Source organism: Syngnathus leptorhynchus, chromosome 6 (assembly GCF_054491065.1).
Source record: "Syngnathus leptorhynchus isolate UIUO chromosome 6, UIUO_Slep, whole genome shotgun sequence".
NCBI classification, from domain to species: Eukaryota; Metazoa; Chordata; class Actinopteri; order Syngnathiformes; family Syngnathidae; genus Syngnathus; species Syngnathus leptorhynchus.
Genome location: NC_141200.1, coordinates 9899933 through 9917783, shown reverse-complemented (window position 1 = coordinate 9917783; position 17851 = coordinate 9899933). Strand labels below are relative to the sequence as shown.

Here is a 17851-nt window from a genome sequence, read left to right as displayed (position 1 = left end):
GTTAACTACTTCTGATAAAAGTACCGTAAAACATTTTGTTCCATCATTTTTACTTTGTCTTGTCGGAAGAATAACAATGTAACACCATCTGAATACAAACATCCGCTGTAACTTCCGTATTATGAAAGCAGGATGAAGTAACGTTTCGATTAACTGCGCCAGCCAAGAAGCAAGCGAATGAGCGTGACCTTAGTTTGATGGCTCTTGTGGCACATCGACTGAGATCAGGTACATTCCGTCTTTTTAACCCAGGTGTGTCCTTGTTTCGATTCCTAACCTCGGTCGGGATGGACGAAATGGGTCTGGCCATGAGTCGTTCACCACTGGAGCGACTCCCCTTTGACAATGTCGCCCTGAAGAAACTTCCACTGGACCCCTCAGAGGAGCCGGGGGTGCGACAGGTGAAGGGAGCGTGCTTCTCTAGGGTCATGCCTCAGCCACTAAGCAAGCCCCGGTTGGTGGCGGTGTCTCACGAAGCTTTGGCTCTCCTGGGGCTAAACGGGGACGAGATCATGGATGACCCACTTGCGCCAGAATATCTGAGCGGCTCTAAAGTAATGCCTGGATCTGAGCCTGCTGCTCATTGCTACTGTGGCCACCAGTTCGGCAATTTCGCTGGTCAGCTGGGTGACGGGGCAGCCTGCTACCTGGGGGAGGTAAGCGTGCCACCCAATCGAGACCCTGACCTGTTACACGAAAATCCAAGTGGCCGATGGGAGATTCAGGTGAAAGGTGCTGGACTTACCCCCTATTCCAGGTAAGTGTTTGTTGTTTTTACATTTGTACCATATATTTTAAGAATTGATTTGCAACCCTGTTTATTCAGTAAGATTTATACTACGAGGTACCCAAATATGTGCATGAGAGTTGCAGAAAGCATGGCTTATATCTATCTAACAGGAGAACCAAAAACAATAACAAAAGAAAACTCATAAATTGAAGGTTGAGCCGGACTAATCAAATTTATGTAATGGCTTGTTACCAGGATTCCTTGAAATATAAAAAACATTTAAAATAGTATTTTTCTTTTAAATAAATCGATGCCTAATTGCCCTCCAATGCTGGAATGACTCGGACCCACATATTACAACATAATCTGTGAAATATGTTTTTTCCTAGAAAGATGCACAGCAAACGACAAACACTAATAAATATTCAAGTACAATTACTCAATTACTTAAGCCTAAAATGTCAATATAAATGTGAGCCTCTTAATCCATGTTGACAGTTTATTCAGACGTATCTAACCTCACTGTTCATTGGAGTCTTGTGTTGACAATAATATGTAAGTGACACATTTGGCAACAAACAGCTCCTTGATAGAGTGTTGCTCTCTCTCAATAGGCAAGCCGATGGCCGTAAGGTGTTGCGTTCTAGCATTCGAGAGTTCCTCTGTAGCGAGGCCATGTACTTCCTGCATGTGCCCACCACAAGAGCAGGCTCTGTTGTCACATCAGACAGCAAAGTCGTAAGGGATATCTACTACAGCGGACACCCTAAACATGAGAGATGCTCAGTGGTTCTCAGGATTGCACCAACCTTTTTAAGGTGACTGATTTATGCTCTTGAATTTATCATGTTTCTGAGTTTCCTGGATGTGATTGTTGCCCTTGTCCGCTATCTGAACAGGTTTGGTTCTTTTGAGATATTTAAGAAGGCAGATGAGTTCTCAGGTCGCCAGGGCCCCAGCTATGGATACGATGAGCTCCGAGGACAGATGTTGGACTATGTCATTGAGATGTTCTACCCAGAGATCCAGCAGCAGTACTCAGATCGAGTGGCGAGGAACGTGGCTTTCTTTAGAGAGGTTTAATCACTTTCTCCCCACCTTCTACTAGTGACTTTGATGTATGAGCAACCTTAGCAAGGTTGAGACATGTGGTAATTTCGATCTCCTTAAGATGTACACTACCATTCAAAAGTTTGGGGTCACTTATTTTCAAATACAATCATTATTTTTCCAATGTGGCTAACATTAAACAATCAGGATTGCACTCTATACATTGTTAATGTGGTAAATGACTATTCTCGCTGCAAACGTCTGGTTTTTAATGCAATATTGACATGGGCGTATAAAGGCCCATTTCCAGCAACTATCCCTCCAGTGTTTCTAATGGTCCATTGCTTTTGATAATTGTGTTAGAAGGCTAATGGATGAATAGAAAACCCTTGTGCAATCATGTTAGTTTTCATGAAAAACACAAAATTGTCTGGGTGACCCCAAACTCTTGAAAGGTAGTGTAATAAATGACACAGTGACAGCATATGCTTAGTCACTGAGTTCTCTCCTCTTTAGCCGAGGAAAGCAAGACTCTTTGGTAATTTAACAATAACCAGCAGATGGTGCCAAAGTCATACTTAAACTTTAGCACAAAACCAGCAAAAGGATTACTAGGTACAATTTCTGGAGCTATATTTCTGAATATGCAAATTGATAAAATGGAAAACTACAAATGTAGTGGTTTACTCTACTTGCTTTTAAAGCATGTACATAGGTTGACATTTGAGTTTATTAAATTGTTGAATTTTTTAAAACTAATTGTAATATAAATTTTTTATTTATATGAATTAAAATATATTTTTCAATAGTCTATATTAAAAATATTTTTTTATCAATCCTGCTTCAAAGTTGAGAACTTGGCAAGCTTTATGTAGCCTCGGATGCTCTGCATGAATCTGTGGTTAGTCAAATTATATTGCAAATTAGCTGTAAAAAGTGAAAGTCAAATCAAATTGCGTATATTTCCACAGAGGAATGTTTGAATATTGTATCAAATATGCTTTTCAAAATCACATGGCCTGTCTTCGATAAAGATGCGAACAGTTTTTGTTAATGTCAGAAAAAGAGCATTTCTTCCCATGTCACCTTTCATGACTTCTTGTTTGAAGGTGATGCATCGAACAGCTCGACTGGTGGCTCAGTGGCAATGTGTAGGATTTTGTCATGGTGTCCTGAACACAGACAACATGAGCATACTGGGACTCACACTGGACTATGGTCCCTATGGCTTCATGGATAGGTGAGATTGATATGGAATATAGGAGCTTTGCATTTTCTCCTTCTTTATGTTCATGCTTCTTCATGTTTAAATCACCCCAGGTTTGATCCAGACTTCATTTGCAACGCTTCCGACAACTCTGGACGCTACTCTTACCAGGCTCAGCCAGCTATTTGCCGCTGGAACCTTGTCAAGTTTGCTGAGGCTCTCGATCCAGAGCTTCCACCTGACCGGGCAAAGGCTGTTATGGAGGAATATTTGGATTTGTATAACAGATACTACCTCGATAATATGAGGAAGAAGCTGGGTTTGTTGAATAAAGAGGAACCCGAGGACGAGATCCTCATCACAGAACTGCTGCAAACAATGCACAATACAGGTAAGACCTTAGTGGTTAATTGTGCAGCTCTTAGTTGGCTGTTTTTTTTTTTTTTTTTTTTTTTCTGAACTTAGATTTTCTCATTTTAACTTGTGGGCTGTTATTGTGCAGGGGCTGACTTCACCAATACGTTCCGCAGTCTAAGTCGGATTTCCTGTCCCTCCGAGGGAGAAAGTGACACAGAAGCAGAGCATGTTAAAGAATCCGTAAAACTGTTGGTGGAGCAGTGTGCCTCTTTGCAGGAGCTCAAAGATGCCAATAAACCCACCATGGACCCACGGTGAGATACTGCAGCCTGAACATTAACTGGATGATGTTGTGTCTGTCTTTTTTAAGACACACTTTAACTACAAACTCCTCCTCCCGTCAAGTTGGGACCTTGTGTAATATGTCCTTTTTTTTTTTCTTTCTCTCTTTTCTCAAAATATTCATTTGTTTTGAAATTTAATGCCTGTACTCTGTTGCGGAAAAAGCTGGTACAGGGCCACGTTTACCACATTTTGCAGGCCTCAAATTCAAAATAAGAGAATAGGAAAAAAAGCCTCAATTTGAAAATTAAATATTTTGTTCACTGAAGCGAATTTTGGTCGGAAAGGATTTGAATATCATTCGATTTCAATTACGTTTTATACAACATTGCAACTTAATTGTAATTTGGATTGTATTTTCAAAGAAATGTTTTACCGTTATCAGTAATGTAATACATTTCAATTTGTTATCAGATTTCCTGGAGTGATTGTGTTTACGCAGCGTAGAGCATGTGAACATGCTCCATAGATGCTGTAAAAGTGATACACACACGCACACCCATTCTCTATGATAGCCAATCTCAAGCTGGTCGGGCACACATTTACGCATGTTCATTAATTCGCAACACACTACAGAGGTCAAACCAAGGAAGTGAATGAGAGGCAGTTGAAATGAAACGAGCCCCATTTATCCAGGATCTTTTGGAAAATCATCCCAGAAGAGTACAAGCGCCTCCAAGTCATGTTCCAATTCTGTGTTCATTCTACGTACCAAGCACTGGCTATTTGTATGTTCTGCCTGCCTTCACCAGGGAGTTGACGATGCTACTTTCCATGGCACAGAGCAACCCAGCGCTGTTCCAGATGATTTCAGACAGAATGACAATAGCGAGGCAACTCAACCGACTCAGCAAATTAAAGGAACTGATGGAGACCAACGAAGAAGAAGTCAAAACCAAACAGACTGAGGAGTGGACCTGCTGGATCACACGCTATAGGTGGGATGCCAGTGGAGAAGTGGACACTGATCGGACTCGTAAAAAAGCAACAGTTGCTTGTAAAACGAACTTGAGGTGGTTAAACCGCAAGGCCCGGATGAGAGATATTTATGTCAGAGTGTCACTGATAAAGTGGGGAGGGAGTGACAGTTAAAACAGGAAATGGCCTGTTGGGTGTTCCGTTACTGTTCTTAGACGTCTCTTTCGGTATCACCACGACAGGAAGCGTCTGGCTCAGGAACTGGAGGGCAACAGTGACGTGCAGGTTGTGCAAGAGGAGAGGATAAGGGTGATGGATAGCACCAACCCACGTGTGGTGCTCCGGAACTACATTGCCCAGAATGCAATAGAGGCTGCTGAGAGTGGAGACTTCTCAGAGGTATGATCAACTGATGCTTGTGATCATGATGATGATTATTATTAATGAAGATATGAGGAGTTACTGGAACTGTGACCTGTGGTCTGACGAGACCAAGATTATAAATGAATTTTAATTCAGGTGGTGCCAGGCTTGTGTTGCAGCCAGGTGAGGAATACAAACGCAAGTTACACTGTTTTTCAGGTTCGGAGAGTCCTCAAAGTTCTGGAGAAGCCTTTCTCCTCTCAGCCGGGTCTGGAGGTTCCTGCTTGGGTGGGCCAAGGCGGTGCCACCCAACAGGGGGAGAGAGACGATGGCGAAGAGCAACAGGAAGTTGTAGCATCTTCCTCGACAGTCCGAAATCCTGTACCTTATGACAGCAAACCTCCAGCTTGGTCTCAGGCAATCTGTGTCACATGATCTTCATAATAACTTCCCTGAGCTTCATCAACCGGCCTGCCAAGATATGAGGGAAGCGGTAGTGTTTGAGTTCCTTTTTTTCCCCCCCCCCTCCACATTTTAATATTTGCACAACTCTATCACTGTGTGGTGGGCCGGTATCAGGGAAGTGCGTCTGAGATTCATTATTCCAGAGAGAACATCAGCAGTACAAGACGGCCAGGGAACAAGTTGAGATTGGTGCCACAAATGTATTACTACTACTGTGACAATTCAAATACAATTATGATGTGCTTTTGCACACATTAAAAAAGTTACAGTGGAGCCTTGGTTTTCGACCACAATCCGTTTCAGAAGGATGTTCGAGAACCGGGACGTTCGAAAACCGAGGCTCTACTGTATATTGATTTTTTTTTTTGTAATCCTCTACATTATAAAACAAAAACCCATCTTGTTCCCTGTCTGTTTGGTGCCTGGTGGCTGTTAATGACGACTCAGACGGAAAGTCTTACAAGGACCTGTCTGAGGCTGATAAACTGTGGAAGTAATGCTTAAAAATATACCAAATAGAATGCATTAAGTCTCATAATATGCTTACCACTTAATTGCTTTGGATTATTTTTCTGAGATTGTCCAAAGTTGTACAACTGCGATAGACGTAAAAGAGGAACTCAAGTGGCACATTATCTTGTGTGCTTAGATATGCATGGAATCCTAATAAAGTTCTTCACTAATCTCAAATGCCTTTAGTTCCAGGAAGCACAAATCATACAAAGACAGCAACGCTAAAAATGAATCCCCCTTTCACCCACATAAACAACTATTTGGCGTATGGCCACGTCGGCGCAATTTACGCAAGATATTTTTCCCCGCATGTTGTGGTGAAGACATGTCCTAGCAAGTCCTAAAATTTCCGCAATTGCTTGCGCAAAGCTTTAATGACAGCCAACCTGAGAATTATCTCATTTCTGGAGACCCGGGGCTACTTTTCGCGCAGTGTGATTTGGATGTACCAATTGAACGCGCCCCTTTCTCTGCTCTTAGTTACACACATTCCAGGTGTCTCACCTTTTATGGCAGACGTTCAAACTAGATCGGGAGTGGCTTTGCGCGACCTGAGGGCGCACCCTGAACAGCTCCTGACGCACGCGCACACAAACACAGGCGCAATGGTCGACGCACATGAGCTCGAACAATGGACGAATAGGTCCCGAAGAGACTGAACTACAAAAGAGAAAAAGAATCCATTTTTAATTTCCTTCAATTTCTCACACCAAGAATGTCTCGACGAGTCAGACCGGGCTACTATCGGCAGGAAATTAACAAAACCTCATGGGAGGTACCGGATCGGTACCGTGATCTGAAGCAGGTGGGGACAGGAGCATACGGGACGGTATGGTGAGTGAAATTGGACAAATCCATGTAAAAAGGCATTTAATTTTTTATTTTATTTTTGCGTGTGTGTGGATAGGTGATACCGTGGAGGAACAGATGTTAAACAGCCGAGCAACCTTATTGTGTCTTGTTTAACAAAGGAGAGCGTCATTTGGACGCGATGTTTTTTTTAATTTATTTCCGCTTTCTACTTGAATGATGAAGAAAACCATGGCGGTAAATTTGCATAGTGATTATTTAAAAAAAAAAAGTGATCTCCAAATTTAAAGGCTGCGGAAGCAATGCGTGTCTTGATGAGTGCATTAATTCTACTGTAATGATAGACAAACTCGGTGGGCGGGGCCTGCTTCAGCTGCTGCCTCATAAACAACCAATAACACTTGAATAACACAACCAAATGTTGTTAGTGTTATTGTTTGATACCAGCCCAAAATGATTTGTTAGTTTGTTCCGTACTTACATTTGCGGTTTCTTGAGAGTCACTATATCAGCAACACGTCAACAAATTACATTTTGAATGGCATGTTTGGTCAGTAACCAAATACTGTACAACTTTACTGAGATATACAATATTTCTTATATTTTTAGAAATTACTAATTTACTCATTTTTACTAACATGATTTTATATTTGAGTCTCAAGTGCATCTCATGTTGTGGCCTGTCAAGAATGTCTTCAAACCAGGCAGTGGACTGAGAGGAATGCAATGATGAATGACAGATTGTTACTTGCTTGAATAAGATTTTTCTATTAAAAATAAAAGCTAATATTGTGTAACTATTTTCCTCTCTTTCAGCTCAGCTGTGGATGTCAGAACCAGAGCCAAAGTGGCCATCAAGAAGCTGTATCGACCTTTTCAGTCCGACCTGTTTGCCAAACGAGCCTACCGGGAGTTGAGACTCCTCAAACACATGAAACATGAAAATGTAAGATCAACTATTTCTTGTTCATACTAGTACAAATATTTGAATTAGGCTGTATGGTCTGTTTGCTGCAGGTGATCGGTCTCTTGGATGTATTTACTGCGGATCTCTCTTTGGACAGATTTAATGATTTGTAAGTGCCAATTGTATACAGAACATTCCTTTTTAACCACATTACGTCTCACACTTGCATTAATTCTTGACCTGCTAGTTATCTAGTGATGCCATACATGGGGACGGACCTGGGTAAAGTGATGAAGCTGCAGAGGCTGTCTGAAGAAAAAATCCAATATTTGGTGTATCAGATCCTCAAAGGGCTCAAGGTGGAGAACTCTCATTAGACCTATTGTTATATGCCATTTACAATCTGTGGATCCCATTGTTCTGTTAATTAAATCTCACATTCGCTCTTTTATTGCAGTACATTCATTCCGCTGGTATCATCCACAGGGTACGTTTGCTTTCATTCTTCAGATTTTCACTATGTGTGTGATCTACTCAACATAACAAGGTGTCTTTTGTGAGCTCACCTCTCTCTTGTTTTTTTATACTTCTTTGTACATCGCTCATGGGAACTTTTCAGGACCTTAAACCAGGAAATCTTGCCATTAACCAAGACTGTGAGCTCAAGGTACACACACACGCACACACACACACGCGCGCACATCCCCCCTGATAACCCCAAAAACATGTAACGTAATAATAATTAAAAAAAAGTAATGATGTGTTCCAATATTACATTTTGTTTCCATAACCCTTTTACATTTAACTGGAAAAACTATAATATTACCAATAAAGACACTCAGTCTTAACTATGTTTGTATAAATTAATAAGAGTATTTACACATTGCTGTTGCTCCCTCTTCAAAGGCAATGAGCCATATTTGGTTGAATAAGTTACCAAGTTAATCCTTGATGCATGTACTGCATGTAAATATGTTTTTAGTAACCATCATCATCTATAAATTGTGAAAAAGATGGCAGTGTTGCACTGGTAAAGGGACTTAACTGAGGAGTGTTTCAGTGTTCTTGATGGCATCATTGTGAATTCACCTGTCCTGTCATGTCAGATCTTGGACTTTGGTTTAGCACGTCAGGCTGACAGTGAGATGACAGGCTATGTGGTGACTCGCTGGTACCGAGCCCCAGAAGTCATCTTGAGCTGGATGCACTACAGCCAGACTGGTAATAGATAATCTCTTGTAAAGTGCTCTCAGGTTAATGAAATGTTTTAGCTGTATGTACTCTAAATATACATGTGTGTGTGAGTTCTACTGTTGCACTCAGCTTCTCGATGCAAAGCTGCTACTACCAATTGTGATTTATCAGGAAATGTGCCAGGCTCGAATGTGTCCAGTAGCTGGTGACGTGGATCACTGAAAATTATTTAGCAAGTGAACCCAATCAGGCAGCTACTCTTTGTGTTTATACGTTGAGGTTAATTTAACACAACGGCAATTTTTTTTTCTATTTCACTGCACTTTGGAAAAGTGTGCACACTTTGTCTGTTCTGAGACCCAATTCAGTGAGATTCATAACCTAAGCTTGAGTAGGATCCTGACACATTCATATTGTTGATTTTGCTGTCAATATTATGAGTGACTGCAAATGCCAATAACAATATTAAGAATAAAGACAAAATAGTATTCTATTGGTAATGGCTGAATTTTTCAAATTATTTTATGTGTTTGCATCTCAATGTTTGTTAAAATAATTACCTTTACTGATATAATGATGACATATTTAATAAATTTTGTCAACACATTTTAAAAGTAGAAATGATTTCTGCAGGGCTAAATTTTCAGGTTTTTGTTGTTTGTATGTTTAGTATAGAATTGAGTATTACTGTGCTGTAAAATCTTTTAACACATGCACGGATGGCCTTAAAAGGCTTTATTTAACTCAGGAACAATGTTAAAGTCTGCTTTGTGACCCTGCAATATGCGAGCTGCATTTGTCTGATTTAATCCCATGTACCGTCACTTATAGCCCACGAGATGGCGCTCGCTCAACATGCCAATTTGTTGATCCATTTGAAGCAAAGCGTTCAAGTTTGTATTAATGGCCTGTCTTGTGCTTCTTCCACAGTGGATATTTGGTCAGTAGGCTGCATCATGGCAGAGATGCTTATAGGGAAACCTCTTTTTAAAGGGAATGACCGTATCCTTTAAAATGTTCCTCTTCTTTTGTCCACAAGATGTTCCAGTTTTGTCTTTTTGTAGTACGCATTTTTAATTGTTCCCTTAACCCTAGGTTTATCAGACCTTGATCAGCTGACTGAGATCATGAAGATCACAGGAACACCATCTCAGGAATTTATAGCAAAACTACAATCAGATGATGTGAGTTTAAATAAGATAACAGCAGACAAATACAAACTTGACGAATGATAAAAATCAACTTGTATTTTCTATAACACATTACAAGTAACCCAACCATGATTCATTCATGAAATCACATGGTGTCTACTTCTGTTGACAATCGAACTGAATATTCAGATTTTCCCATCTGAATGTCGATTTGGACTTTTCTTTCAATTGAAATCTAAGCGTTTTATTTTCAGGCCAAATGCTACATCAAAGGTCTTCAAAAAGTCGAAAAGAAAGACCTTCAAAAGGTTTTCTCCAAAGCCAATCCTCAAGGTATTACATGTTTACTTTTGAATCAGATTCTGTATTTTCCTCACCTTTCACTTGTTTATTTTTTCGTCCACTAAATTGATTTCCTGTCCCACCTCATTTCTTCAGCTGTGTCTGTGCTGGAGCGCATGTTATTGCTGGATCCAGAAAGCAGGGTAACCGCGGCGGACGCTCTCTTGCTGCCATATTTCAGCGAGTTTCGGGAACCAGAGGAGGAGACGGAAGCTCAGCCGTATGACCACTCACTGGACAACACAGACCTAGTCCTGGAACAGTGGAAACGTAAGGCAAAAGGGGAAATCAAACATGAATCAGTACCATTACACATTTTTATTCTGCTTGTACTGTTTTTTTCTTCCTGTTTTTCTGTAGGTCACACCTTCACAGAGATCTTAACCTTTAAGCCTGTTGTGCCAGTGTCCAAGGAAACCTCTCTATAAGACATAAAGTACCCACATTTCATTCTTTTCCCCCCTGAACAATTAAGTAATCGTTTCATAATTTTATCAGGGGTATTGCTGCTCTCCTTTTGACTTTACAGTGATCGTTTGCCTTATTCAGTTTCAAGTCGGTCCAGCATCTTAAAGTTGTGCTGCTCCTCTTGTGCCTCAATTTCACGCCTTTGTACGTAATTAACCCAAAACAATCAAATCACTGCATGTTGTGCTTTTGTTTTGAACTCAAATGCCAAGAAATAGACTTTTGGTAGAGGTACGCATGAGACTAAATCAGCACAAAGTACTTCAGCCTGCATAGTTTTGTGTCTCTGCAAAAAATTGAATTTAGTCATGATGATAGATTAGTTAAACTTGGATCACAGTCAAGAATTTGGTTGGGAGTCTCTTTTTCTTTGTGATAAGATGTATTAGGTGTTTAATGTAACCTATGCATTAGCTTGCATTCCTTATTGATGACGTGGTTTCTTGCTGTTATAATGGATTATATGTTTGTGAAAAATTTATTCAGACACATTTTTCATGTATGTGACCTGGTTCATTCTGACATCTTTAATAATGACAGCCAGTATCATCCCACTTTTCATTAATTCACCCAAATGTTGTTTACACATATTAGCAAATGCATTTGTGAAACTAGTCATGCAATTTAATTTTAGTGCCGTTCAGAGGATCATAGGCATGATATCAGCCAAATTTGCATTTTTTTTTTTTTCTTCACAAACACAGACTCTTATAGTTTAGCAATAGGAGAACAAACATACTGAAACACTGTTCGTAGCTGGCAATGCCACAGAAAGACAAAAATGCAAAACTAAGCAAAGCGTGCCAGTGTACATGAATGGCTGGGCGGTTTTGTTAATAAAAGCCATGCAACAGTTGTTTTACATCCCTTCTGTTGTTTATTAGCATGAACATGGATATTTTCTATTGCATTTTGTGATGAACCCTATTAATTAATAGAGAGCGCACAAACAACAACGACTAGATTTCCCAACTGAATAAAATTCCTCGATCCCAATCAAAACAAGCCAGTAGACAGATGGAAACATTGAACAACAAACAAGGAAGGGCCTGAGAGCGCTGTGAGAGTTGTTGAGCAAATGCCCACTGAGGAAATGACTGCATAACACTTGATGGAAGCTGTAAGCACTTTGAGAAAAGTGGAAATCTAACTTATTGCAGTCTCAGTGCTTCATCTAGTCTTTATATGCAAACACTGACCTCCTGAACACAAGAGGTAATATTGCCCATTATGCCTTAATAGTATAGTGACCACCAAATGCATTATTTTGAATATTTAATTGCTAATTTTACACTTGTTACAGTTATGAATGTTAATTTTATTTTTAAAACATTGTCTCAACAGTTAATACGTTTTTGAGAGGAAATAGTATGGACTACTTCATATCCAAATTGCCCAATTTTCATTTAGTTTGCTTGTGCACTCTGCATACATTTTGCACACTAAATCTGACTCTATTTTCTATTAAATACCCCAAAAGCAGTTGCAATTTAAGCCTTTTTTTTAGTCGTAATCATTCATCTATTCTGAACTTGATGTACCTTTGCCAAGAAAAGTTCCCATGAGCACATTTAAGCATCAGCTGACTAAATGAGTTAAAAATGTGCTATCACTGCACTGCTCGTTGATTTGTACTTACTAACTTTAAAAGTGACAACTTTGTTTTCATATTTAACGTGACTGATGACCTGAATAACAATGATTTCTACATTCTTTCCAAATGCTGCTCTGTTGTTTTGGGTTCTGCCTTTTGCTTCACTTGCATTCTCCTCTGGTTGGTGTTGAATTTAACACGCTTCTCTTTGCGTGACCTTCGGGTCCATGATTCTCAAGGGGGTGCTTCCTTCCTGGGACTGAGTTCCTTCAAGCCAGTCTTTTTGTTGCTTGTTGTGTCTTCCCAATCACACACACAGTTGACAGTTCACTCAGAAGTCAGGGAGTTCTGCTGTTCCCGCTGCAGACAGAAAAACATTCCGTGCAAGTCCTCCCTTCCAACACACAGCACCAGCAGCAAGCAGCACATGGACAAGCTCCCTCTTTCTGTCATGACCCTGCGGTTTATTTTCAGAACGTGTCAAGTCGCATTTTTTCCTCTCGGAGTTCACATGCGTATCCACATGCGGGGATATGTATGGCATTCACATTTGGATGCAGAGCTCACATGGACCGTCCATACGCGGACCTCAGCAGGGAGTAGATGTGGAATTGCAGCAATGCTCAAACAACTGATATGACCCAGGTCAGCGTAAAGATGAATCTGACTGCACGTTATGTTTCTGGGGGAGGCAGGCATGACCCTGCTAAGAGGATCAACAACATCTTTGCTGTTAGGCTTCATCCTTGGTGTTAATCAGAGGCTGAGCTTCAACACAGCTTCTTGTCTCAGTGGGAAGAGTGACTGGCAGAATAAGTGCATTGTTTTTACGCTTTGCTCATTCGTTTGAATTAGAATAAATCAAAATGACAGCGCATCAACAATGTCACTTTTCAGTCAGCAAATCATTCGGGTTGTAATGTCCTGGCTGCCTATCACATAAACAGAATCAAGGACTCCTACTCCTGTAAAGCTACATTCGATATACATGAATAACTCTCTGTCCTTGTTTATGTCAAGGCTTTACACTGATTTATGTTTTGACACCACAGAGTGTTTGTGTACAGTATGTTGGTTCCAGATGTCACTTTGCATGTGACTTCTTCTGGCTGCTCTGTATGGAAAGTGTTGAGCTAGCTGTACATAAGTGGGCATGTGAAATGGGCATTGTTGTGTGAATGCTCTGAGCATTTACACTGATGCTTTGGTGAGTTGACAATTATTGTATAAATATAAATGTTGAGGATGCCTCTTTTAACCACCTCACGGCAACACTAGTGCTCAACAGGTTTCAAGAGATACTTTTCTTAATTAGTCCTTTTAAGCAGTAACAAGAGGTGTTTAAATTGTTTAGAATACTGGAGGGTTGAAAGCAAGAAATGGACAGCAATGCACAGAGCCCAAAAGGAGAGCAGGCAAACTGGTGACATGATCTCATTCATTGCCATCCAACCATATTTGACGATGTCTTGAAACGATGCAGTGAGAAACGTTCATACAGCTGATTACGATGTGCTTTTCCCAAGACAACATTGTCCATCTGTGATGTGTTGACATGCAGAGCTTTTTATCTTTGAAGAACGACCCTCTGACACTCAGGAATGATGAAGGCCATCTGCTCCACTAATTACTGTATGGTAGTTTATATTTATCAGGTCTCAGAGTGTCCATGCGAAGCAATACATGCACCATCACGATGATAAAAACTCCCGTTTGAAGTAATATTCTGATTTTGTACTCAATTGTCAGTTTTGTTTTTGCTTTTCATCTGGATTCTTCATATGCCATTGGTATTTTCATTTCCATGGACTGTAATGATCAGATTTTTGACTTAGAATTCACAATCCTTCCACATAATGTTTACTATATGACCTATATTTGGTAACTATGCCAAACAAGAGCCACTGGGAATTTGCAGAGCCAGTCAGAAAATATTAATGATGACAATGGGGAAATGTAGAATATATCCGATGAATAAATGGAGGCCTATCTTCGCTACAGCCCTGAACTGGTTGCCAGTAAATCAGTTTCAAACTGAGATCTCTCGACTTTGAGTCAAACATGAGCGCACAAGGACCCGATTTCCAGAGTAAAACAGAGCTCCATCAGAATGTTGTGTTGAACATTGTGTGTAGATGAAATAGAAATTAGAAAGGCACAAATGTCAGTCAAGTGTTTGGTAAACAGGGATGAGCTTCTGCTCGGTTGGTCTGAATATGCTGGAAGGGTGTGACTGCACTTACGACGATAAAGTTAGTGACACTATTTGACATTTTCCAGAGTAGCCTATAGAAATGATAGTTTGAAATCAATACTGACTGAGACACGGGTAGGTGACATTGGCTGGAACAAACCATTATTGATGCAATGCTGAGTGGGGTGCTGTATTTTGGTTGGTCAAAAATGTCAAGCAAATAATATACACCTATATAATTTTATAGTATGGCTGAATATGATAGAGGGTGAAAATAAATCCATACCTTTTTTTTCCCCTTTTTTTGAGAATTGCTAAGAATAAATTTACGGGTGTTTGAGCACCCTCAAAATGGGCTAGAAACAAATACCCATGCTTTGCCAACTTTAATATTTGAAATGTTTTTGTTTGAAAATAATTTTACTGTTGAGGTCACAGCTTCTTGGATTTGGGCCTTCAATTGGGAGGATGAACCAGACGAGACAATTAAGGGCTCCTGTTGAATCATGGGTTGAACCTTGCTGCGAGGGGAAAAGTCACCGTATATCAGGAGGTGTTTCTCTTCTTGCATGGAAGCCAGACACTTTTAGGCAAGGCCAATGTTGCCGGGAACAGTTAATACCCTTATAAATGCCATCCAGAGGGAGGTGCAAACCTTTTTATTGTGCAACAGCAGGCGAGACAAGAAAACAAAACAGGCCCTGGCTTCACCTTGCAAAACATCAGGCTACAATATACCAGCCTATGTTGCCCACATTGCAAAAACAATCTACAGTACGAGCAAATGCCAGATCGCACTATACTTCCCTTTCTGTATTTCACGTGCCAATGAAGTAGCAGAGTGCTTTTCTTTGAATCGGGTAAAATGTGAATTATTTTTCGAAATAACACTCCTTGACGTCGGCGTCTGCGAAGTTGGTTATATAAGCCCCTGAAAATCTTCGTATTCCCACCAGCCCGGAGTGGTTGAGTCTTACTGCCAGAGTGAGACGAAACAGAAGCCATCCTTGCTGCATTATGGAAGCGCTTGCAAATTTGCACATGTATCAGTGGTATGGCAAAGAACAGAACATGCTGTTTTTCCAGGGGGGTGGCGATGATGGTGGTGATGAGGAATGTCAGCATCTGTGTTAGGGATTTTTTTTCTCTCCATTTAATGGCTCTTTTTTCCTGAGATGCCAGTATGTGAAGCACATTTATAACGTGTCCTACCACGTGGCCAGCAAAAAAAAGTATTTTACGGTCTAATACAGTGGAGCCTCGGTTTTCGACCACAATCCGTTCCAGAAGGCTGTTCGAGAAGTGAATCGTTTGAATTCCGAATCATGTTTTCCCATTACAAAATATGGAAAAAAAATCGAATCCGTTCCAAGCAAAACAACCCCCCCCCCAAAAAAACAAACAAACAAAAAACGCCTTTTTAAGCAATTTTCATTTGCGCATTTTTGTCCGATCGCGCAACTGCAGCGCACAACTGAAAGCGCGACCGTAGCACGTCACCGACCGCGCAACTGCACCGCGCTGGTCATATTATTGTGACAGAACGGTCGCTGAAATTTAGAAAATATAAAAAAAATAAAAATAAACTGCGATTTGTTGACAACCAGTTCAGGGTGTCCCCCGCCTACTGCCTGATGATGGCTGGGATAGGCTCCGGGATGCCCGCGACCCCCGTGGGGACAAAGCGTTACAGAAAATGGATGGATGGATTTTTAAAGTCCTGATGTACTTTCCAACATTTAAGTGGACCTCAGTGCGCAGGGAACTTAATTTTGTCCGATTGCGCAACTACAGCGCACCGCCGAACGCGCAACCGTAGCGCGCCACCGACCGCGCAACTGCGCCGCGCTGGTCGCTTTATTGTGACAGAGCGGTCGCTAAAATTTAGAAAATATTTTTTTAAGTCTTGCTGTACTTTCCAAAATTTAAGTGGAGCTCAGTTCGCAGGGAGCTTAATTTGATCGCGAACCGCAGCGCGCCGGGCGCTCACTGTCGCATTGCTTTAGGAGCGTCTTTGTGTTTTAGGATGTGGACAAGAAGTTTACCTGGAAAAGTACTGAGTCAGTGAGTGCACTTTTTTCTTTTCTAATGTTTTATAATACTGTAGTTAGCATTTTTTTATTATTATCAGCGATTGGACTGTGTCCAACCTGGTTCTACTTGAAGTGTGGAAACCCGCTGACTTAGATTTTTGTTCATGAAGTGCAAGATCATACAAGCCAGACATATGGTATATATAAATCTTATCCTCACGTGTTGACAATCAAAAGGATAAAAATTGCTGTTTTCTTTGTGGTTGTGTTAATCTCTGTTCTAATGTTACAGCTGAATTAGTCACGTGTTTCTTCACTTGTTTGGTCCTGCTCTGATTACACATAGCTGGGGATTGGATTCCCCTATAAATACCCTTTACCAAAGTCATGTTTTTCTCTAGTATGGGGGTCTGCAAGGCCCTTGCAGCAAGGGATATAATTACATGTAACAACTGTGATTACCTAATTTTCTTTTGTTGGCAAAACTTCAGTGAGACATCTAAAGAGGAAAAATAAGTTCTAATAGAGCAAAATGTCTGGCAAGAAATACTGTTGGAAATATGGCAAAGGTGATATTTTGTTCACCATGGAGAAGTGCACAAAGAGTAGATTAAATAGATGGAGGCAACGTGGTGACACTGGTCAGCACGTCCGCCTCACAATTCAGAGGGTGCGGGTTCGATTCCACCTTTGACCCTCCCAGTGTGGAGTTTGCATGTTCTCCCCGTGCCTGCGTGTTTTCTCCGGACACTCTGGTTCCCCCAACATCCCAAAAACATGACAGGGATAGGCTCCAGCACCCCTATGGGGACAAGCGGTACGGATGGATGGATGCGACGGACGGACAGATAGATAGATAGCGCAAGAATACCAATGGCCAAGTTTTGTAACCATCATTTCCTTTTTGTTTTTCCGATGTGAGCCAATATGATTTCAAGAGATGATCATCGTGCTCCACATGAAAACAATCAGATCCGAGCGTGTTTGAGGACATATTCGCTCGCGCACTCAACGGAGGAAATCCTGCTTTGCATCGCAGCGAGCAGTCCAATAGACACGCCGCTTGACTTTTGTTTGCATGGGGTGAAGGGTACAGAGGTTTCTCCTCCTTGTTCCCTCTTCAAATCCGTGAAGATGCAAAAAAAAAAAAAAAAAAAAAAAAAAGCCTCGACCCGCCCCCTTTTCATTCCCATGGATCGTGTTACTAGAGGCT

The 17851-nt window shown here is 40.9% G+C and overlaps 2 protein-coding genes across 2 annotated transcripts; both read left to right on the top strand.

Moving 5' to 3' along the window:
- Positions 1-22: 22 nt before the first annotated feature.
- Positions 23-6122, top strand: selenoo1 (selenoprotein O1). The gene is made up of 9 exons (XM_085913381.1): positions 23-757; positions 1345-1548; positions 1630-1807; positions 2890-3020; positions 3101-3378; positions 3490-3658; positions 4439-4624; positions 4847-5003; positions 5187-6122. Exons 1-9 carry the CDS (start codon positions 198-200, stop codon positions 5409-5411), a joined length of 2088 nt encoding a protein of 695 aa, XP_085769507.1. The 5' UTR covers positions 23-197; the 3' UTR covers positions 5412-6122.
- A 367-nt stretch (positions 6123-6489) lies between these two features.
- mapk12a (mitogen-activated protein kinase 12a) lies at positions 6490-11673 on the top strand. Its single transcript, XM_085913385.1, has 12 exons — positions 6490-6779; positions 7572-7701; positions 7773-7831; positions 7910-8021; positions 8120-8149; positions 8282-8329; positions 8769-8883; positions 9787-9858; positions 9961-10040; positions 10262-10340; positions 10446-10619; positions 10710-11673. The coding sequence occupies exons 1-12, from the start codon at positions 6661-6663 to the stop codon at positions 10775-10777; spliced, it is 1086 nt and encodes a 361-aa protein (XP_085769511.1). The 5' UTR covers positions 6490-6660; the 3' UTR covers positions 10778-11673.
- Positions 11674-17851: the final 6178 nt, after the last annotated feature.